Below are 25567 nucleotides of genomic sequence, written 5' to 3' on the forward strand. Positions count from 1 at the left end.
GTTGAACAATAAGAAACAAAAAGGAGGTTGGACTACAAGGAAGTGCAATGTACACACAAGAAGTGTATCAGGAAGTGACAATCAAGTGCTTCCTGTGATGTTCCAATCGCTTAGCCGATCAATGGCAACAGTGCTGACCCAACTGATTTAATTGGGCACTGACTTTGCTAAATGAATAAATTATTTAAAAAAAAAAAAGTTTCTGGCAGTTTGCTATGTGAGGAAAAGAGGTAAAAATGAACACCATAGGGGAGATTTTAAGTTTAAAGCGAAACTGGCTCACTTGCCCCCTAGTAACCAATCAGATTCCACCTTTCATGCCTCACAGACTCTTTGGAAAATGAAAGGTGGAATCTGATTTTCCATCACATCCGACCCCTGTCACCACCATCATGTGTTGTGGTCATCGTAGAGATCCCCATACACCTTAGATTGACAGGCGAAGCTGGTCAAAAAAGTTTAAGGTGTAGATGGGACCTTTACTCCACCTTGTAAAATGTACAAAACCAATTGCAGCCACTGAGTGACTACAGACTTAAGACCCTATTACACAAAGTAATTATCAGCCTATTATCACTTACTGTAGTAAAAGGCAACGACCAGCTGACATTAACGGTGTCGCCTGATCGAAACGGTGTGGAAAGCAACAATCGGCTGACGTCACTTCGTGCAATAGGAGCGGCAGCAGCTGCCTGCCGCTATTTCCTAAGGCCTCCCTGGATCGTCCAGGGAGCCCCCACACGCACTTACCCGCTCGCTGTCAGCTTGTGTAATAGCAACAGCAGCGAGCGAGTAACGAGGAGCAAGCAAACGCTGATCTGGCCCGCGCTCGCTTGCTTCCGGAGATCTCGCCATGTAATGAGGGCTTTATCTGATCTAGCCTACAGAAAAATTGATAAGCTGTCAGTCTTCTAGATTATGTTAACACTGGCATTATGGCTTTCAAACAACAAATGCAAATGTTCCCAGACAGACCTCAATGACTTATCCTTAACCCTTAGAGGACCGGGCCAATTTCAATTTTTGCGTTTTCGTTTTTCCCTCCTTGTGCTTAAAAGGCCATAGCACTTGCATTTTTTCACCTAGAAACCCACATGAGTCCTTATTTTTTGCGCCACTAATTGTTCTTTGCAATGACAGGCTGAATTTTTTCATAAAGTATACTGCGAAACCAGAAAAAAGTGTGGTGAAATTGAAAAAAAAAAAAAGCATTTCTTTTATTTGGGGATTTTTCGTTTTTACACCGTTCGCCCTGGGGTAAAACTGACTTGTTATATATGTTCAAGTCGTTATGATTACGACGATATGTAACATGTATAACTTTTATTGTATCTGATGGCCTGTAAAAAATTCAAACCATTGTTAATATATGTTCCTAAAAATCGCTCCATTCCCAGGCTTATAGCGCTAGTATCCTTTGGTCTATGGGGCTGTGTGAGGTGTCATTTTTTGCGCCATGATGTGTACTTTCTATCGGTACATTGATTGCGCATATACGACTTTTTGATCACTTTTTATTACAATTTTTCTGGATTTGATGCGACCAAAAATGCACAATTTTGCACTTTGGGATTTTTTGGCGCTTACGCCGTTTACCGTGCGAGATCAGGAATGTGATTAATTAATGTGTGGATCGCTCCTCCCCACTAGACACCAGGGAACGGCTACATTCAGTAATTGGATGCAGCGGTCAACTTTTACAGCTGCATCTGATTACTGTATTAGCGGGCACGACGATCAGACCGTGCCCGCTAATACCTGCGATCCCGGGCTACGAGCGGCACCCAGGACCGCGGCCCCGCTCTGAATGCAGTGAGGCGGCCCTGGACGTACAGGTACGTCCAGGGTCGCCTAAGGGATAAAGGACAACTCCGATAAAAAGCTTTTTCACAGCAATTGAAGCACATTACAAAGTTATATAACTTTGTAATAAGCTTCAATCACCTATCTGCCCCCGTCACTATCTTTTTTCCCCTCAACCCCCCCCACCAACTCATTTTTACCTACTGACTGTTGACCTCAGGCTGCTCTGTGGCAGTCATTTTGTGACAATAACATCATCAAGAGGGAGGCGGGTCTAAGCCCTGTTAGGCCAGCCTCCCTTTGTCAGATGACTCAGGTTGCTCAGCTCTGATTGGCTGATCAAGATGTAAGCCATCTAACAGTTTTAGAGTCACAGGAGACAAAGTGCATCATGGGAAACCCCAAACCAGGAAGTGAAGAAAAAAAATGAAGAAACCAACTGGAGCTTCAGTTGCAGTTTCCTGCGATTTCCTATAACAAGGATTGGACGGCTGATTAATAGCTTTGTTAAGCCAATTCGGATAGAAATTAAAAAAGGAATTAACCTTCATGTAATAGAAAAGCCTCTCCCCTTTGCATATAGGGATAGGTCATATGGGGGCGCTGGCTTGTCTAGTTAACCAGATCTCCGAGCACACGCAATTAGATATAATTGAAGACTGACTTCATGAATACTCAAAGAAAGAGGGGATCAAAAGATATGATGCTTCAGTCATGTTAAGCGGAAACCTTGCGTCTCCGAGATTTCCAGATTAAATATTTGGGTAAAAAGAGAACTTAAAAAAAAAAAATAAAATAAAATAAAAAAAAAAAAACACATACAAAATATGAAGAAAAGGAATTTAGCTACTGTATGTTGTATATAGGAAATCAAAGAATATATGTAAGTTTGTGTATATAGATACACACAATTCCCTAATATACAGAAAGTGGGATTAGCACATTATGCATTTCACCAAATTAATTGCAGAAACGCCTTCTACTCATGGCCTTTCTTTAGGTCTTGAAGTTATTAGAGGAAGGTCAATGTCAGGGGGTCATGTGCAGCACTTAGGACAGATCTAAGGAGCACAGTTCTCTACATCCTCCGGAAGGATTACTCAGTGTATGCAATTTATTTCTGTAATAGGATGGTATAATTATATATTTTATAATATACACACACACAAACCTATTTTTTTTTTATTAAAAAAAAAATAAATTTACACACACAAACACACACATATACATACATACATATTTATATTACACACACACTGTATATAATATACTATATTTAATTTATTTTATTTTTAAATAAAAAATATTTAGATAGAAAGATATCTCCTTTTCGAATCCATTCCTAGCTTTGGCTTAACAGAATATATTTCAGATAAATCTCTCTGTGTAAAGGCACCCTAAGGGCTGCATGGACATAGTTAGTGATGTCCATGCAGCCCTTGCCAAAACACCTGATACCTTACCTCTCCCTGCTCCCGGTCTTCTCTCCTGTGCTCTGCAGCATCTGAACGTCCTGTAAAATGACAGGTCACAGGGCGTCCCAGGCGGTCCTTGTCTGTGATTGGCTGAGCGGCCTGTCAGCTGACAGGCTGCTCAGACGCTGCTGGCGCCGGGACCGGGAAGCTGCTGATCACAGAAGAGATCACCCTGGGAGTACTGAGAGGTAAGGTATCAGGTGTTTAGGCAAATGTCAGATGTGCATTGCTATTACATGTAGCAATGAGCGGTAGGCCCCGAGGATTTTAGGTCCAAACTTAAACCAACAACCAGCCGCTGATCGTTGTCTCTATTACATGGTGCTATAATCAGCCGGATTTGGCCAATTATTGCTCTGTGTAGTGCGTTTACACAGACAGATTTATCTGACAGATCTTTGAAGCCAAAACCAGGAACAGACTATTAACAGGGATCAGGTCATAAAGGAAATACTGGGATCTATCCTCTTTACAAATCCATTCCTGGCTTTGGCTTCCAAAATCTGTCAAATAAATCTTTCTGTGTAAACGCACCCTAATAGGGCCCTTACTCTGGATATTAGCAGGTGGTCCTAATGTGACCTGACTTTGTAGAAAGGAATTACTGTGGATGAAAATTTCTATATAGCATGTGTATGCATAATAGAGATTTCATATTTATCAATCACACACACACTAAAAAAAAAAAAAAAAAAAATCATATACAGTGCAGTAAAATAAAGCAAAATGTACCATCAGGTAATTTTCTTTTCTTTTTTTTAATGAGCCGATTGGTGCCAGCACAAGGATCCTTTTGCCACCCGCCGACCTGGCTCTATGCACTGGGGATGGGCCATCGATTCTAATAGGGCCACATCAGGGGAGGGGATATTGTAACAATGGGGCAGCGGGCCTGTCCCCAGTGCATACAGCCAGGCTGGTGGATGGCAAAAAAGGGCCGTGCCACCCGGGTTCCCTGCTCCAATGCCAAATCAGCTCATGAGAAAACTGCTTGCGAGTTTCCTTCTGCACAGCAGCATACGAATATGGCTTTGCTTCTGTTCACTGCAGACAGGTAGCTCATGGCCGCCGTGCAAAGAGGATCTAGAGCTATACCAGTACTGTGGTCACTTTTATTCTCACAACCTGTTGTGGCCCCAGAGATTAAACCACAATGATCTTAAAAGGGGTTGTGCGGCGCTTAACATTTATTCACCAAATAAAAACACTCATTACAAAGTTATGCAATTTTATAATGTGTGTTATTTAAGTGAATAGCACTCTTGTCGACCTCCACCGCCATCTTGGGTCGAACAAGTCATCTTCAGGAGGCCCCCTCCAGCGGCTGAGCAGCTTATGACGCGCCAGAGAGGGGGGCGGCACAAGGGAGGGCTGGACGGCATCCTGAAGATGACGTGTTTGACCCAAGATGGCGTCCGGGGTCGACAGTGATTATGTAAAAATAATGCACCACACTTTCGGGGGGGGGGGGGGGGGGGGGGGGGGGTACATGGGGAAGACGGCCATTCATTTAAATAATACACATTACAAAGTTGTATAACTTTGTAATGCGTGTTATTCAGTGAATAAATGTTAAACGCCGCTCTACCCCTATAAAAAAAAGTGTTGACTGTAAAACTATTTACATTCAGCAAATATTTGGGTATGTCCAGATGTGAAATGCATGCGTAAATGACTACAAAGTAACCATGTGGACAAAGCTAGGTCTAGTGAGAGAAGTTTGAGACATGATGCGTGACAGGATGAGATGGTGGTGCAAAATTACTTTTTATTATGTGCCATCTCATATCTATTAGTCACATACGAGCCTTGGTGAGAGTCATGCAGCAATTACAGAACATAGGATACACATGAGAACGCTGGCAGATAAGAGATAGGTAATCCATTTGGAGACAATAAATTATATATATATATATATTATATATATATTTATTATATATATATATATAAAACTACTCACCCAACGAGAAGAAGGAAGGAGCACACCAACATGAACCCAAACGTGTATTTAAGGGCAGTCTTTATTTGCTGTATGGAGAGAAAAACAGAAGTATTAGAGTGAGGATGGCAGCGACATCCGCTCTTGCCGATGAGTACAGCTTAATGGGTGTTCACCAGCAGGTCCAATCTCAGCCTTCAGGGGACAGCCCCATTTTTTAAATTTAACATGTCATTTTTTTGGTAGTAGAATGGAATGAGGAGCAAGCGAGCACTGATCGGACAAGTCAGCGCTTGCTTGATCCTAAATATCGGCCTGTGAAGTAGGGCCTTTGGTTCCGTGTATATGGTCAAAGCAAGCATGGAAGATGTGCTATATAGATTCACGGACCTTCTGGCTTCATGTATCACCATGATGCCGGGAGCTCCGCAACGTTTAAAATCTTTACTGCACTGCACATAGCTATGCTATGTTATAATATAAAATAATATAATACACAGACAGGTCAGTATGTGTAATAGGGTTAAAGGGGTACTCCAGCAGGGGGGGGGGCTATTTTTGGATCCGGCCGGGGAGGAGGTGGCTGAGAGAAAAAGACGTCCACTCACCTCCCCGGATCCAGAGGCGGGTCCCGCATCGCGTTGCTCCTGTCCCCAGCCGCTTGCTGGTGTCTGACGCAGGCTCGAGACGTGACGTCTCAAGTTCGCTCAGCCTGTCAGCAACAGAGGCAGGATCCGTTTTAAGTCCGCTCAGATCCTGCCTCTGTCACTGACTGGCTGAGGCGACTTTAGACGTCACGTCTCGAGCCTGCGTCAGACACCAGGAAGCGGCCGAGAAGCGGGAACCGGAACAGGACCCGCCGCTGGATCCGGGGAGGCGAGTGGCCGTCTTTTCTCTCAGCCTCCTCGTCCCCGGCCAGATCCAAAAATAGCCGCCCCCCCCCGCTAGAGTACCCCTTTAAGAAGGGGGAGATTTAGCAAACATGGTGTAAAGTGAAACTGACTCAGTTGCCCCTAGCAACCAATCAGATTCCATCTTTTCATTCTCCAGTCTGTGGGAAAATGATTGGTTGCTAGGGGCAACTGAGCAAGTTTCACTTTACACCATGTTTGATCAATCTCAGCCTTCATAACCCTATTAAACATACTGTCCATCTACCTACACACTATGGGGGAGATTTATCAAACATGGTGTAAAGTGAAACTGGCTCAGTTGCCCCTAGCAACCAATCAGATTCCACCTTTCATTTTCCAAAGAGTCTGTGAGGAATGGAATCTGATTGGTTGCTAGGGGCAACTGGGCCAGTTTCACTTTACACCATGTTTGATAAATCTCCCTCTATATTTTTCACGTTTTCCATAATTAAATTCTTCTAGGACTGGGAATTATTTGCTTTTATATGGTAATTAATACAGAATAAATACGCCATTTAACATTTGTAGAATTAAACAGTCCTTCTTCTAAAGCGAAGCGTAATAGAGAACTTTGAACCACCCAGTCCTACTATTTTCCGATCCTCCTTAGAAACTACTGATACTTTTCCCCACCTTGCCCTCATTTTACATTCAGGAACGGCTTGCGCTTATCCCCAGCTCTTTAAATTCTCCTAATGTATAATATTTCTCAGTAGACTCGCAGATTATTCAGCTCAAAATGTTTCTTTAACCTTAACAATCCTCTCTATTAATTCAGCCGTGTTTTACATTTAGAGCGGTGTACATGTTATGACTTTAATAAATTATCAAAGAAGATCGTTCTCAGGCGGCTATTGATCATCTGAGAAACGACTGCAATATCAATTCAACTTTTATGTGGTATTATTAACAGACAACGGCTATAAAAGGCCCTAAATATAACATACAACGGACAAATGGAAGACGTACTGACAGATTTTTAATAACCTGCTACTATTTAAAGAAACAAAGCCATCAATCATAGCTCAATATATAAATCTCCTACTTATACCTATATATGTACATGTATTATACCTGGCCAACTAAATAAAGGGAAACTACCGTGATTCCCGAAGAGAAGACGTTTTTGCACTCAAAGATGCACTAGGTCTTATTTTCAGGGGATATCTTATTTTTCCATGAAGAAGAATTCACAGCATGGACAAAGCATACGGTATGGCGGCTTCCGGCCACCAGGGGGAGCTTGCCCCAGCACACTCGTACAGCACAGCAGGGACAAAGTACAGTATGGCAGCAGGTGGCAGAAAACCGCAGACTGTGTGCAGCTCTAAATCTAGCGGCAGGCGACAGGCCTCTTGATGCCTTGCCTGCACATTTAAAGGGAACCTTTCAGCCCCCGTGCCGGGGTGAAGGCCGCCCGACCCCCGCTAGCGCTCCAGATACTTACCCCATCTTGCCAAGTCGCGCTCCTGAAGCCGGTCCCAGGACATAGATATCCTTGTCCTGCATAGAGGAGTCCGACACCCATAGAGAATGAATCGAGCCGTCATTCTCTATGGGCATCGGACTCATCTCTGCTGTGCACGCGCCTGGCTTCCGACAAGGATATCTCCTCCCGGGACCGGCTTGGACGGTGCAGGTAGGGGACAGCGACAGGGGGTTAACAATCACAGCCGCATGCTCTGGTGCGCTGTTGGCAGGCATGCTTTAAAACAAGAACTTTACTAGGTCTTACTTTTGAGGGAGGATTTATATTTAGCAATACAGAAAAACCCCTACTAGGTCTTTTTTTTACGGGATGTCTATTTTTGGGAAAACAGGGTAATATTCTGCCTCGGCATCAGGATACAGGTGGTAAACTTTTACGGCAGGTAAACTCTGTAGCCCACTGTTAAAGCAATTAGTATATTGAAATGCTGGAAGTGCCACAGACTTGGAATTGTTCTAACACCGATCAGCTGTCTGAAGACACCAAGGTGCTCGCACTCACACGAGTAACACAAGTAATCCTCCCTTACATATATCTGTTGGTCAGAAAAGCTTCAGGAGGGAAATGGATAGTGAAATTGATCACATTCATTTAAATGGGACAGTTCAGATTAGGAGGCGCTTTGATTGGGGTTTCAGATCACCAGACAAACAGAATAAGAGAATGTGTCTTGCAGCATTTCTCCGTCTAGCCTCTCCGACATACTGGGCACAGAACCCATCATAGCCGGAGACCCAGATGCATCGCCTGGCACTGACGCATGTTATCTGGCTTTTGCCTTCGATGCTCGATAAAGCAAAAAGAATGCAGGACTGAAGGAAGGTGTTGGGATTGCCATACTTTTGATAACATCTTAAGTAGAGATGAGCGAACCGGGTTCGGGTTCGAGTCGATCCGAACCCGAACGTTCGCCATTTGATTAGCTGTGGCTGCTGAACTTGGATAAAGCTCTAAGGTTGTCTGGAAAACATGGATACAGCCAATGACTATATCCATGATTTCCACATAGCCTTAGGGCTTTATCCAACTTCAGCAGCCACCGCTAATCAAATGCCAAACGTTCGGGTTCGGATTGACTCGAGCATGCTCGATGTTTGCTCATCTCTAATCTTAAGTTTATCCTAAAAACGAAGTCCTGAAACAATTATATTTCTGTTTACCCACTATATAATATACTGTGGGTGAATACAATGTTCACGCCTCCTTGGAAGGCACATAGAAGCCTGCTGGGTCACAGAGGGTCCGTCCCTCAGCACCGATGCGGCCAGGGAGGCGTGGTTACACAGGTTATTTCCCGCCAGCCATGATTAGTTAGACTGAGGACCGCCCCGATGCCTATATAGGTATGATTTACATACAGGATGAGACATTTACAAAGTGCATTTTTGGGCCATATAAGTAACTTAGATAGCAAATACTTAGATGGTTGGAATCAGTGCTAGGGGCTATAGTGCACTGTATTTTTAGTCAGATGCACATTTTTCTAATAATTGTCTTTTTGATGCACAAAAGTCCGGGTCAAATTAACGCAATGTTCCTCCCCGCCTTCTAAGAGCCATAGCGCTTTTATTTTTCCACCTACAGGGCTGGTTGGGGTGTGATTTTTTTTGCGCCATATCATATTTGTGTAACAGAAAAATTTTGATTGCTCTTTATTATTTTTTTTGTGATATATAATTTAATAAAATCAACGTTCACCATGCAGGAACAATAATGCTATATTTTAATAGATCGGACAATCCCGCACACTATGATATGTAATATGTTTATTTATTTTTTTATCGCTATAGATCATGCCGTTTAAGGGGTTAGAGAGTCGGCTGTAGGATTACCTCCGGCGCTGGACACAGATGAGAGCGGGATCGCACTCCCTGCAGCAATCTCGCTCTCATCACAAAGCCCCAGTCAGTGTAGGAACACACATAATATTATTAATAATATTATTATTAAAATAATAATAATATTATTATTAAAATAATAATAATATTATTATTAAAATAATAATAATATTATTATTAAAATAATAATAATATTATTATTAAAATAATAATAATATTATTATTAAAATAATAATAATATTATTATTAAAATAATAATAATATTATTATTAAAATAATAATAATATTATTATTAAAATAATAATAATAATAATATTATTAAAATAATAATAATAATAATATTATTAAAATAATAATAATAATAATATTATTAAAATAATAATAATAATAATATTATTAAAATAATAATAATAATAATATTATTAAAATAATAATAATAATAATATTATTAAAATAATAATAATAATAATATTATTAAAATAATAATAATAATAATATTATTAAAATAATAATAATAATAATATTATTAAAATAATAATAATAATAATATTATTAAAATAATAATAATAATAATATTATTAAAATAATAATAATAATAATATTATTAAAATAATAATAATAATAATAATATTATTAAAATAATAATAATAATAATAATATTATTAAAATAATAATAATAATAATAATATTATTAAAATAATAATAATAATAATAATATTATTAAAATAATAATAATAATAATAATATTATTAAAATAATAATAATAATAATAATATTATTAAAATAATAATAATAATAATATTATTAAAATAATAATAATAATAATATTATTAAAATAATAATAATAATAATATTATTAAAATAATAATAATAATAATATTATTAAAATAATAATAATAATAATATTATTAAAATAATAATAATAATAATATTATTAAAATAATAATAATAATAATAATAATAATAATAATAATAATAATAATAATAATAATAATAATAATAATATTATTATTATAATAATTATTATATATATATATACACACATATACACACATTCCTACTGCACGGGGTATGTACAGTAGGAACATTATATATATAATATATATTACACATACAGATTACTAGCACAAAGGGGTTAAGAAATTAGGCAAAAACGCAACTTCCGTTGCAGCACCTAAAACGGAGCCCGAACATAAGTGTCAACTTAGCCCAACATTGACTTCTCTACCCAGCACATTGCATCAAAATATACCTGGTGGCAGGGCTGTGGAGTCGGTAAGCCGCAGCTCCGACTCAAACTCCTGAATTTTATCAGGACCGACTCAGACTCCTGCTCCTTCATAAATGGCCGGTCATATATCAGGGGAGTTATTTACCACACTGGCTCAGCAGCTTCTCCCTAATGTCCTACATGATCCTGGGGCGACTTCTAAGGGAATACAGAAATACTGTATATAAAGCAGATTCTCCTGTGTGTGCAGTGGATGCAGCCAGTCTCCAGCCTCCATGTCCTGAACTACTCACAACTAGACTAGATGGAGCAGGTGGTCTTTTACTGCTGACAGTCTTCTAAGTTTCTAACTAAATATTCACCATACTTAAAGAAACACTGCTAACACCGCCAGATACCTGTAATATGGTCAGCCATAGTGACAGGGGTTCACAGATAGTGATATACAGGGAGTCACACATAGTGATATAGAGAGGGGTCACACAGTGATATAGGGGTCACACAGTGATATAGAGGTCACACATAGTGATATAGAGAGGGGTCATACATAGTGATATAGAGAGGGGTCATACATAGTGATATAGAAGGTCACTGTGGGGGCACGCAACAGCGCACACACACACACACACACACACACACACACACAGCCTGCTGCAGCAATAGCACGCGCGCGCACACACACACACACACACACACACACACACACACACACCCTGCAGCCATAACACACAGCTTGCTGCAGCCATAACACACACCACACACACAGCCTGCTGCTGCAGCCATAGCGCGCGCGCACACACACACACACACACACACACACACACACACACACACACACACACACACACACAGCCTGCTGCAGCAATAGCACGTGTGCGCACACACACACACACACACACACACTGCTGCAGCCATAACACACAGCTTGCTGCAGCCATAACACACACCACACACACACACACACACAGCCTGCTGCTGCAGCCATAGCGCGCACACACACACACACACACACACACAGCTTGCTGCAGCTATAGCACACACACAGCCTACTGCAGCCATAGCGCGCGCACACACACACACACACACACACACAGCTGCAGCCAAAGAACACCGAAGATAAACACCACACTGAGCACTGAGGTTACTGCTACACTATTTATGTCTTCTCCTCCTCCTCTACATTATACAGGATATCTTCATATTACACTGCTGCTCATATACAATCATCCAGCTTCCAGGAAGAGAAAAGCACAGATCTCCCCGCACACAATGGACTCCTCCAGCTCAGAAACAAACTGCCAAGTAGTGACCGACAACTTTTCCCCGACCACCCTTATCTAATAGGGCCAGTGTCCTATTAGAATGTTGCTCATAATATATATTCATGAGCAAAACTTTACATTTTTTTCCAACTCCAGCCAAAACTAGCTCCAGCTCCGACTCCACAGCCCTGCCTGGTGGTCTGCTTGGAAAAGTGCTTTTATTCTGTGTTTGTGATATGTAACCTGTGCAATAAAACTATATGTGACTGTGCCGTCTTTTACTCTAGGAAAACTGTCCGGTCTAGAAATGGTTACGAGTCACAGTTAAATTTATAGGTCAGTGGAATATATAGTGCTGCCCAGTGTCATAATCTTTACAAGTCCCTGATGGTTTAACATATTTTGAAATTTTGTCTAATTGTATTCTAAATTTGTAATCCATCTTACGGTTTCATTTTACTCCAGCCAAGCCTGGAGGCCATCCTCATCCCGTGTACTTTTGCTCTTGTGCTAAAAAACCCATTAACATGTGATAACCTTGCTATAATACAAGGATTTTTTACAGGTGGCCTAAGTCTACACAGTGGTTTGGGATCGATTAAGAAAACCATGTTCACACAGTTTAATGGAGGGGGGTGGGGGGTGGGGGGAATAGTCATTGCCATGGAAATTTAAAGGGAAATTAAAATGTAGATAACGTCAAACGTTATAATTTGCATTTTACAAATAAAATGCTCCATTATCCTCAATTAATTCAGCGCTTTCTGAAGGTAGACAGATGTAATTTACACACAATACAAAAGACAAACAGATAAGCAAGCGTTGTATGTTCACAAAATTTAAACAATTATGCATATTAAATTAGCAAAAGAGGGAAAGTGCTATTATTGGGGTTTATTGAGGGGCGAGACAAAAAAGAAGCAATTATGAACTACAACTAGACTGTTTACACGCTGTTGAAATGGCGGACATTTTTATTGGTCGGATGGCATTTAACGACAAACAACGGACATTATTTTCCTTTAAATGACTGCCGCCGCCAAATAAAATGACAACTTTTTTTTTTTTTTTGAGGTGAGGGTGTGTTCAAAGTGAGCAAAATCGGCAGAGAGTGAAGGCACGCAAGCCCTCCCATAAACACGCTGATTTTGCTCAGTGTGAACATACGCCAAGGGTAAATTCACACGGGCGTCTCGCACAAGAAATCTGCAGCTAATCCGCAATACACATATTATTCTTATTATTATTAATACGTGTATTGTGGATTATTTATGCGAGACGCCCGTGTGAATTAACCCTAATGCTGTTTAAAAACCATAAGAGAGGGGGGGGGGGGGTTTGAAGTGTGGTCAGAAAGTAAGGAAAACTGGTAATCCAATGAAAGGGCTTAGCGACACACATGGGGAGGGAAGATTAGCCAATGTGGTGTGATCCACCAGAAGAGCTGCAATAAAAGTTGGTATTAGCTATGATAGAAGACTGTCAGAATAAACAGTGCATTGCTGCTTGCTGCGTTAGCCGTGGAGACCCTTCTGTACCACCAATTATAATTACAATGGCTAAAGAGAGCTACAGATCTAGACAACCGAGTAAGGGCCCTATAACACAGAGTGATCAGTTGATTCGGTAAATTCCCTCCGTGTAATACAAAGAGCGATCAGCCAATGACAACAATCGGCTGATTGTCACATGATCTGAAACCAAAATAATCGTCCGCCGACCGCGCACTGCTACATGTAATAGCTATGGACGGACAATTGAATAAGCTGTTATTACATCACCTCTCCATGTTGCCGACCTTCTCCTGCCCTCTGCTTGCTTCCCAGCGCTGTGGCTGCACCTTCAAAAATGGCTCTGAGCTGACAGGTCGCTCAGCCAATCACTGGCTGCAGCCGTACCCGCTAGTGATTGAATAAGTAACCTGTCAGCTTAGAGCCCGCCCTGAAGCTGCAGCAGCGGGGCTGGGAAAATATCAAGCCACGTAAGAGGCTCAGTAAGCGAGCTCCAATGTAGCAGAATGGCGTCATTTACATTATTGGCCCTTCTAATAGTACTTAATGGAAAAGGTGGCCTAGTCTGATGAACATACATACTATATATATAAAATAAATATATATTTTTATATATATATATATATATATATATATATATATATATATAGATATATATAGATATATATATATATATAGAGAGAGAGAGAGAGAGAGAGAGAGAGAAAGAGATATATATATATATATATACACACACACACCGTACATATGTATAATTTTCACCCTACAGCCATTAAACTGGTCTATCTATAACAGATATCTGAAATGTTCTGAATTACTAGTCTTACATTTTAAATATAATAAGTTAACTTTAAATATAATAAGTTAACTTTAACAGTGGATGCACAATGTTGACTTAACAATTTATAAATTATTACTGAAGCATTAAACACCACACAATTGACAATTCTCATTAAAGCATAGCGAGCGAAAGCCTCCCCTGTGATCATTATTCCGCAATTACGCTGATTCAGCGCGCCGTAATGGCATTCTGCGGAGAGGTTCGCTTAAAGCACCGTCTATAAAATATTTTTTGACACCAAGATTGACAGACAAATGTATTTTGTGCATAAGCTCTCCATGCTCTTCCACTGATGAACACACCGTAAAAAAAAATAAAATAAAAAAGAATGAATATACATATAAATACACATATAGCCCGATTCACCAATTCGGTTATTTGTTTTATTTTAAACTTGATAAAACTTGTGGAACAGACTAAACTAATGGACTACAATAAGAATTCTAACTGGAGCAGAAGGTAAGTATGACAGGGATCTCCATTATTACTTACACTTGCAACAGATATAATAGCCCAGTAAAAATTCACAACTGTTTCAGTGCGATGCATAACTGATTTTTCTTAATTTTTTTTCTGAATTCATCCATAAACAGCCATTTTTTTAGAGATACTTTTGATCATTAGAATTGGTTTTCCAACGTAAGCAATAGACAGGGTTTTAATGTAATCAAAATGTACTGTTTAAAAATGAACTGTTTAAAAGATTATGTTAACACTATTTTTTCCCCTAACTCTTATTTTTCCAGCATTGATCCATGAAATCACTGCTGGATTACAATGGGCTGCTGGAACCCAAAGCAATAGTGCTGAGCCAGGATCAGGGTCATTGTGGCGCTGATCGTCAGCCTGGACGGAAGCATGGATCACCCCTCTGCGATCACATCGCAGTGCAGCAATCCATCCACTAGACCACTGGGGATTGATTGTGGATTTATAGGCATTTAAATGCTGCTGTCAGTTTTGACAGATGCATTTAAGTGTCTAATTAGCTGCTAATTACTGTGGTCCCTGGTTGCTGATAGTAGTTTAAAAATTTTTTTTTTTTTTTAACAAAAATTACTAAAATGAAAAAAAGTTTTTAGCTCTTCATTATTTATACATTTTATGTTAAGTGGCAGCAGTAAAGGGAAACACAGGCCTCTCTGCTACCAATGGTCATGACGGGAACTCCCAGGCAGTTCCCGCACACCAACTCGAATCCAGCACTGCCAGTCGCACAGGGCTAGTAATATAGAGCACGGTGCTCAGTATTAGGTTTCAGCCATCCACAATTGTGCCTTTCTGACCACTTGTGGTCTATAGGATTGTCAACAGTTTAGAGAAGGACAAAGCAGTGATGACAAAACCAGAGAGAGGAGTCATGAAAAGATCAAACTGTTGTCACCAAGAGAGTGGACAGACTAGGACAGGCCAGTAGGGGAGTCTGGAAAGAAGACAACAATAAGGAACCAAGAGGACCGATGTGGAGGCTAATCATGGTACATGGGGATTACACATTAAGGGCCCGTTCACACTCAGGCGGAATCCCGCGGCGGAGCCCAATGCCGTGAAATCCCGCCTGCCTCAGTGTCACACAGACGCTGAGGCAGAGGGAAATCCGTGGCAGGGGGCTCCGCAGCAGAATTCAGCCTGTTTTGCTAAGTGTGAACATACCCTAATAAAATGTATCTCTAGATCTAGATCAAAGAAAACTATGAAAGATCTAGGACGGACTGGAAAACTTTTGGAAAGTTTTAACCATCCACAACCTGCTAATTTACCAACATTGCATTTCAAGTAACTTTTGCAAATGCCTTTATAATGGGGGGGGGGGGAGGAAATAAAATGAAGAAACTTACTGAACAGCGATTTCGGTCCTCATCCTTTTCTTCAAAGTAAAAATATACAAATGGTATCCACAAAAATACGCAGAACAGGATAATGGAGTAAAAGGCTAAGTAATAAAAGAAAGGAAACAGTTAGGCAGTAAGTCAAAATATTGTATACTGTTTAAGGCTGGGTTCACACTGCGTTTTTGCAATCCCATTTTTGCAATCCGTTTTTTGCATAAAACGGATGAAAAACAGATGCATTTGTGTGCATCCGTTTTGATCCGTTTTTCCATTGTAAAAAGAAACAAAAAAAAAAACAACGATCAAAACGGATCCTTTAACGGACACAAAAGTAGTGTCAGCTACGTTTTTGCGTCTGTCAAAAAAAACTATCCTTTTTGATCCATTTTTTTTTTTACACAATGGAAGTCAATAGAAAAACGCAAATTCATCCGTTTTTCGTCTGTTTTTTCCAAAAAACGAATTGCAAAAACGCAGTGTGAACTCAGCCTAAAAATGGTAATGTCTAAAAAAAAAAAAATAAAATCAAAATCTACATCATAATATTGGCCCAGATGCACTAAAACTGTCTATGTACAAACTAATGCTGCGTTTACACGGAACGATTATCGTTCGAATTTTCGCAATAACAATCGCATGTGAACGATAATCGTGGCGTGTAAACACAGCAATCGATCAAGCGATGAGCGAAAAATCGTTATTTTGATCTTTCGACATGTTCTCAAATCGTTGTTCATCGTTCGCTAAAAATTCGCAGATCGTTTCGTGTAAACAGTCTTTGAAAGATTCACCCTATGTAAAAGATGGGCTTAAGCGATCTTAAAAACAATCGCATTAACGATTTTTCTTATGAATTTTCTTACGATTTATTCGTCTAAACGCTGTTTGTTATAAAAACCAAATCGTTGCTTCAAAATCATTAAACGATCGATTGGGCGAATTATCGCTCAGTGTAAACATAGCATAAGAGAAGACAGTCTTCAAGTTCTCTAGACGTAAGAGTGGCACCAGCTGCTTGGTATATACGTGTGTATGTGAAGGCTGTCTACTTCAGTTAAGACCAACTATTAGTTTGCCTGAAGTGCGCCAGGCTTATTAGACAAATTGTGGAGTATACAGTCGTACGGCATAGGTCACACCCCTTTTCGGACATGGTGGAAAAAAGTCTCCTAAGTGTCTAAAACTAATTATAAATGTGAGCAAAAAGTCCAGTGTGACACTTTAAGAGAGAATTCTAGCACAGACACATTAGTACATCCGAGCCACTGTGTTAAAAATTCGAAATAATTTGAAGACAATGTAACCAAGACAATGGAAGAAGAAGGAGGGGGGGGGGGAAACACACAACAACCAAATATTAACCCTTCCTAAAATAATTTTTGGCAAAGCCTTTTTTTTTTTTAAAGTCATGCTCGTTGTTCAAGTGGCACAACTTTTTTTTTTTTTTTTTTACCATCAACATATATAGGTGTGTGGATGTGTGTTTTCAGTTCAATTTATAAGAAATATGGACCTTAGAAAATTAAAACCTTTAGAAAGAGTGGATGGACTGAGGCATCCATGGTGTGCTATCAAATTTGCTATGGTTTATGTTTATATATTAACTGTCAAATAATAGCTACACCTACAAAGAATATCAGGTACAACAAAATAAAGTAACACCAACTTAAAAGTAATACAAAAAACTTTATTTTACAACTTCACAAAAAATGCCCATTAAAAACAAGACTTAGGAGGTGGAAGGCCAAGTAAACCAATTCACTCCAGCGGCACAAATGCATGTAATAAACACCAAGCTGAACAGGATTATGGGATATACTATTCACAGATGCACAATATAAGTAATATAAGTGTACAACATGTGTCCCAGTCTGCTGGTCCCCACCTCACACTCCAACGCCGTTTCACTTCCCGCTTCCTCTCCCTGAGGAAGCGGAGCGGTGTTGGAGTGTGAGTTGGGGGCCAGGGGACTGTGACACATGTTGTACACTCATATTACTTATATTGCGAATAGTATATCCCATAACCCTGTTCAGCATACTAGTAGCATGGTGTTTGTTTGGCACTAGCACTTTATTACACACATTTATGCTCTGAGTGAATTGGTTTACTTGTCTGCACCAGCACTGACTTTTCCTAAAAAAAAAAAAAAAAAAAAAAAAAAAAAAATCCGTAGGGTGCGTTCACACCTACCGGATCCGCAGCGGATTTTCATGCTGCGAGTTTGCAGCGAAATCAGCTGCGGATCCTGTACTGTGAAGCTCAATGGGTCCCATACACACAGCGGATCTGCTGCCTGCATGGTACCCGATCCCTGCGCCGCCGCCGGCAGCTTACAGCCCCGCCCCCCTAAATCCCCAGCACCGCTCGCACGCCCAATCACTGCCTGAGCATAAATCACCTGCTCGGGCCGTGGCTGTGGACGGGAGCATCACAGCCACGGCCCGAGCAGGTGATGTATGCTCGGGGCCGGTGCTGTAAGCTGCGGGCGGCCGACGACGGCGGCGCAGGGGTTAAAGGGGCCGGGTCCCATGCAGGCAGCGGATCCGCTGCGTGTATGGGACCCATTGAGCCTCACAGTACAGGATCCGCAGCTGATTTCACTACAAACTCGCAGCATGAAAATCCGCTGCGGATCCGGTAGGTGCGAACGCACCCTAAACGTTTAAAATCACCTCCCCCTTTCCCATTTTATAAATAAAATAAAAAAGTAAAATTAAAAAACATATTTGCTATCGCCTGGAGAGGAACCACCCAAAATATTAAATCACATTCCTGATTTCGAACGATAAAGAATAGAAGCACAAAAACGCAAAGTCCAAAATTGCAGATTTCTGGTCACATCACACCCAGAAAAATGTGAATAAAAAGTTATCAAGAAGTTGCATAGACGCAAACAAGATGCCAACAAAAAATAAATTTTTTTTGAAAGTAGTAAAATAAAACTAAAATTATATAAATTGCCTATTATTGTAAACGTACTGATGAGAGAAACAAAGAAAACATGCCAGTTTTACGACAGGGCGCATGTCGCAAAGACGAATCATAGGTCGCACATCTCTCTATGTAAAAAGGTGATGTACAATCAATAGCAACGTATTTAATTGGTTGCACAAACAATACAATGATAGTTTGTGTGCCCTGGTCGAGCAATTTATTACACATTGTAAAAAACCACATCTCACAATGAATGTACAACAACAAAAATAGAGGAACCTAAAACTATTTGAGAAACTATGTTTGAGTGGTATAAAACTCAAGAAGAAGACGAAGAAGAAAAGTTGTTACTGTACAAAATTTAGATCTTAAAAAAAAAACACACCACATTGTTAATTGTCTTTACAGTTGGTGATACCAGACTCACAAAAGAGATACAAAACATAGAGAAGCCTGTCGAGATTAAAAGCGAAGCATCATTGAAGGAAATGGCTTTTCACATTAACAGTTGTAAAGATTTGACATTTGATCTTAGAGTTTGGAAAGAAACATTCAGAAAATAAACCTCATATGAGAGTAAACAGAATTGCCTTCAAGATTGCCTTTTACTCCAGGCAAGATCTGCCATTTACTCGAGTCCTAAAGAAATTATTTTAGCCTCAATTGATGAATTGTTTTTATTTAGTTTCCCTTTGGATCAATAAAAACAAGAGGCACATATCTGAGGACCACCTCTACCAGTCTTTTTCAGAGATAAACATATTTGTGTGTCAAAAAAAACAAAAAAAAAACCTTGCTTTTTATTGGACGATTACACTACTGTTTTTACATCTCAACACTTAGGGTAGGTTCTCACCACGGAATCTGCCAATTCCGCTGTCCGCCGAAAGAAAAGACATGTCAGTTCTTTCGGTGGAAGGCGGAATCCACCCGGCCATATGATGGTGTCTATAGCAAGGGCGAATAGGTGCACCGCCATGAACAAGGGAATCCACCGGAACTTATCCACGCAGATTCATTGATCTTTTATAAATTTTATAAATCAGAGCCTTTCCCCACAAACACATTATAATAATAATTTTTATTTATATAGCGCCAACAGATTCCGCAGCACTTTACAATTCTACTATACACAGTGTACTACTTGTCTATATTGCTCTTAGTAGTTACAGCCAGTTACATCACCCTGACAAAGCAATCATTTCTGCTTGGATTGTAGCTCCTTTAAAGGGGTAGTGCGGCGCTAAAAAATTATTCACAGAATAACACACATTACAAAGTTATACAACTTAGTAATGTATGTTATGTCTGTGAATCGCCCCCTTCCCCGTGTCCCACCACCCCCACCCGTGTACCCGGAAGTGTTGGTGCATTATACATTACCTGATCCGTGTCGAGGGCAGTCCGCCATTTTGTGCCAAACGTCATCTTCGGACGGACGAGTCGCTGCCGCCCGTCCCCCCTCCGCCGCATCACAACTGTGCTCAGCACAGTTATGCTCAGCCAATCGCGGCTGAGCATCGGATGACGCTGCAGAGGGCGGCCGGCATTCGGAACAGACGGAGCTGTTCGCCGGCCGGCGAAGACGTCACTGAATGAAGATCGGAGGCGGGGGTCGGCACGTGACAGGCGAGTATAGCGCACCACACTTCCAGGTACATGGGTGGGGGTGGTGGGACACGGGGAAGGGGGCCATTCACAGACATACATTGCAAAGTTGTATAACTTTGTAATGTGCGTTATTCTGTGAATAATTCTTTACTGCCGCACTTCCCCTTTAAGCACTATTTCATTAATCTTCTTCTAATGGATTACATTGGTAAAATCTCCTTCTAAAAGGAGAAGTCCAGTGAAGTTTTTTTATTAAAGTGTTGTATTGCCCCCCAAAAGTTTTACAAATCCCCAATATACACTTATTACAGGAAATGCTTATAAAGTGCTTTTTTCCCTGCACTTACAACGGCATCAAGGCTTTACCTCCTGGATAACATGGTGATGTCACTTCCTGGATAACATGGTGATGTCACTTCCTGTATAACATTAAACTAAATAGGACTACTAATAGCCAATATCCATACGCATCAGAACAATACCCATAACCTACAACTAAAGAATGCTGGACAATATTTTAAATTTATCAAAGAATACTTTGTTACATACAGAAAATTATTTTAAAAACATATCACAAAAGGAGCAGAGAATCATACAACACATACATCAGATGGTTTACAAGGCAGAGAAAGTGGATATTGTATGTTCTATATACTGAACAAATGATGGTATATCAATCGACCCACAGAGGCACAAAAAGTGCATATAAATAAACAATATACTCAAAAATGCTAAAATAAAACTGTGTATAAGTCTGCAGGTGCAGACTAAAGTGCAAACTATGTGCAATATCAAATACACAGTGTATAGCTAGAGAAAAATTTATGAAATCACAAAAGTATATACTCAGACCTCTGGGTGTAGGAATATTCTGCCTGGTAATACCACTCCAACGCTGCATTGGGTGATGGCAGGGGGACACTGAGGGACACAGCGCACTGGAGGGACACTGAGCATCCCCCTGCCATCATCCTCTCTTCTGTAACTCATGCCAGACTCTCTGGCTGCACCTTAACAAAGCTTCTCATATCACAGGTAAAATGACCCACTTCAAACTCACACAAGATATCTAACAAATAGATACCACTCCAAAAAAAATAAAAAATAAAAGTTAAAAAAAAAAAAAAAAAAAAAAAAAATACAACACATGTTCAGAGCAGTTCCGGTTCCTTCCTTAGGTTGATGTACCATTCTACTCATTGTACTTTTTTTTTTGTTGTGGACAGGACAGTCCTTAGATACCTAGGCGAAGTTTAAAAGAAGCTGAACTTTTTGGGCACATACAACTTCTTTCAAACCACTGTTAGGGTAGCTTCACACACACCGTATCGCAGATTTTTCTGCTGTGGATCCTAAGTAGATTTGATCTAAATAACTGTACAAAGCATCAAATTTGCATCTGTGAATCTGCTGCTGATCCGGTGTGTGTGAAGGCACCTTAACGTTTGTGGGACCTAGCAGGTCGGGAAGAAATAATATGCAAAGAAGTGGTCCGTGGAGTCTCGGTTGCGAGTCTCAAAACACGGGAATAGCCAGATATCCTTAGCCTGCTGCCAAGGGGTGCCTCCAGATGGGGAGATCAACAAACCACCCTAATACATAGCCCCTTAAGTCCCCCTTGGTTGTGAGTATTTAGCACAAAAGGGGCCACCCTGGTGTTTCCCTATTAATGTTCCAAGTCTAACTCTGTTGCAAGTATTACAACATGACAAGGGTTTACCAAAGTCAGGTATCCACCCACAGACAGCTGTTTCGCAGTATTTGCCCCTCGTCAGTGTGGAGCAGGATTTTGGCTAGCGGTGGCAATGACAAAATCGACCACTAAAACACAGCAATCACTGAGCTAAGGGAGATTTTTTCAACAGGCTAGGGATATATAGCTGTTCCCGTATTTGAGATTCGCAACCGAGGCTCCATGGACCCCCCTTTTTTTTTTTTTGCATAGTTATGTTTACCCTTAGTTTATTAAGTTTTTGAAGTTATTACAGAAGACAAAAAGACACAAACTGGTTGATACAAGAGCTTATGTGATACACAATTAACATACAGACAACCACATATCTATGCGCACTCTCGTAGCCAGGCGCACTGGCCAGAAACATATTTAGTGAACACTGCGGAGCCAACCGGCCCCCTGGAATTTGTTCTTGAAACAGGCAAAAAATAGTAACCGAGAGCCTGGCATCAACTATTGGTTCTAACAATAAAATGACCTCACACATACACACAAAGACATGAAACATAAAGGGGGTGGGGGTGGGGGGGAGAGAAGGGTACAGCAGGGTAGACAGACAGGAAAGAAAAGAAACTCTTTGGGGCTATAGCCAGTATGACAGCAGGAATGTTGGCTCATAAGAACAATGTAAGCGGGGTGCACTGAAAAGCGCAGTCCACCCCGGAGTTGTTATCAGAGGCATATTAGTGTACCAGAGCAGTAAAATTGTCAGATTCCACAAACAGGATCCAAGTTGTCCAGATTTTTAGAAAGATCAGATCGATCATGTGCCTCAGCCACCAGCTCCTCGGACCTCTGGATGTTTTTAAGCTCCCTTAACCACTCAGACAAGGTAGGAGTATGGTCCGTCTTCCAATGGCGCGGTATCACCGCATGCGCTGCAGCCAACAGGTGTCTCAGCCTGCCCTCCTTCTGCGCCGCCAGGGAACCAGGCAACAAGGATAACAAAACAATCTGAGGTGCATTTGCTATTTTCTTTGCTGATTAGGCCTCGTAAACCTTCAGGACGCCATCCCAGAATGGCTTCAATTTATCACATCCCCACCAAATGTGTAGGATTGAGCCCTCCTCAACGCCACATCTCCAGCATCTATCAGATATCTCAGGATATATGCTGTGGAGCAAGGTAGGGCACCGATACCACCTAGAGAGAATTTTGTAGCTCTTCTCTTTTGAGTAAGAGTCCAGGGTCAGGCCATGTGAGAAGGTACAAATTTTGAGTTCATCTTCAGATGAGAAAGTAACTGTCAAGTCCCTTTCCCAGGCACCGAGAAAGGGAGCTCGAACAGTGTTGCTCAATGACATGAGTAATGAATACATTCGTGACAATGTCCCTGTACTCTCCTCAGTAGACAAGACCCAGTGATCAAATTCCGTAAGGTCAGGGCTCCAGGTGGATCCATCCGAGATGCACGTATGAAGGAGCAAAATTGATTGTAGGTGAACCACGACAATATCGCTCTTGCAAGGACTGTAGAGGGGTGATTGCAGTAGCTACACCTAAGTGATGGGAGTCTGGGATTGTTTAGGCTATGCCATATCAAGAACGTTTGTTGGGTAAGGCCCGGCTCAAAGGCAGGGTTGGAAAACAGCGGAGTCATAGGGCCCGGTCTATGTGATATGTTGAAACGTGTCACCCATTTATCCCATATGCTAAGTGTGTGTGTTTAGACAGGTACAGACTCTCTGTCCTCTCTGAGGAGCCATGGTGCAGTTCGCAGGTCCGTGTTTGTTACTAACCTCTCCACATCCACCCACCGTTTATCGCTCTCCCCACGTGTCCAGTCAATGATCCGTGACGGTGCAGCTGCTTCATTATAGAGTTTCAGGTCGGGTAATCCTGTCCCCCCTTTTGACTTTGGCTGAGTAAGGACTTGAGCTCTAATCCTTGCCCTACCAGTTCCCCACACGTACTTGGAGAATGCCCATTGTAAATGCTTGAAATAAGAAACAGGGACAGTTACCGGAATTGTTTGAAAGACGTACAGGAAGCGTGGCAGAATGTCCATTTTCAACACGTTCATGCGTCCAAACCAAGAAAGAAATCTTCGGTGGTAAGCCTGAAGCATGTCTAAAGTCTTCCGTTGCAGTGGGAGGTAATTCAGAGGGAGTAAAAGTTCTAGGCGTGCTGGAACCTGTATACCTAAGTATTTAATGCTTTCCGATTGCCAATGAAAGGAAAAATTGGCTTGAACCGAGGCCAGGTCAGCCGGCGACAAGGATACGTTTAGGCCCTCTGTCTTAGTGAGATTCACCTTGAAATTGCTCAAACTACCAAAGTGTTCAAATTCCCGTAAGACAAAGGAGAGGGAAGTATGGGGGTGGGTGATGTAAAGAAGAAGATCGTCAGAAAACAACGCCAACTTATGGTGACGATTTCCGACCATAATTCTTGTCACATCAGGGTTGTTCCTCAATGCCACCGCCAAGTGCTCCATAGTTAGTATGTACAACAGGGGTGACAGGGGACACCCCTGCCGGGTCACATTGTTGATCTGAAAGGCCTGCGACAGGGTCCCATGAGCTCTAACTCTCGCAGATGGTTGCGAGTATAAGGCCATCACCCTTGAGATGTAGTCAGGTCCAAGACCTACTTAGGTCAATGTAGCGACAAGGAAGTGCCATCGGACCCTGTCGAAGGCCTTCTCAGCATCGATTGATAGTAAACACAGTGAAACTCTGGTTGCGCGTGCATGAGAGATCAAGTTTATGGTTCGCAGGGTGTTGTCCCATGCTTCCCTACCCGGAACGAATCCCACCTGATCACTGTGAATAACCTGTGGGATAATAGAATTAAGGCGAGTGGCCAGGATCTTGGAATAAAGCGTAACATTGCAATTAATTAGCGATATCAGCCTAAAACTGCTACAATGGGTGGGATCCTTCCCGGGCTTAGGTAAGACTGTTATATGCGCTTCAAGGGATTGTTTAGTAAAGTGGGTATCCACAGAGACAGCATTGAAAACCTTGGTGAGGAAGGGAAGGAGGCAGTCCTTAAAGGATATAAAAAAATGCAGCTGTAAACCAGTCCGGGCCAGGGCTTTTACCATTTTTCAAGGATGCAATGGCGACTGTCAGTTCCTCTCCTGCAAATGGGGAGTCTAGGGCCTCTCTGGATTCAGCACTAATTGTGGGCAGCGCTGTCTGCT

At 41.1% G+C, this 25567-nt stretch overlaps 1 protein-coding gene across 3 annotated transcripts in view; it reads right to left on the reverse strand.

Annotated features, from left to right (window-relative positions):
- Positions 1-25567, reverse strand: part of LMBRD1 (LMBR1 domain containing 1) — a 122865-nt gene that overhangs the window by 83622 nt on the left and 13676 nt on the right. For all 3 annotated transcript variants that reach the window (XM_069973481.1, XM_069973480.1, XM_069973482.1), the window contains exons 4-5: positions 16142-16236; positions 5239-5306 (exon numbers count right to left, since the gene is read on the reverse strand). In XM_069973481.1, coding sequence (XP_069829582.1) covers positions 5239-5306; positions 16142-16236 — 163 coding nt within the window. The remainder of the gene's footprint in view (positions 1-5238; positions 5307-16141; positions 16237-25567) is intronic.

The sequence above is a fragment of the Dendropsophus ebraccatus genome, chromosome 6 (assembly GCF_027789765.1).
Source record: "Dendropsophus ebraccatus isolate aDenEbr1 chromosome 6, aDenEbr1.pat, whole genome shotgun sequence".
Classification (NCBI taxonomy): domain Eukaryota; kingdom Metazoa; phylum Chordata; class Amphibia; order Anura; family Hylidae; genus Dendropsophus; species Dendropsophus ebraccatus.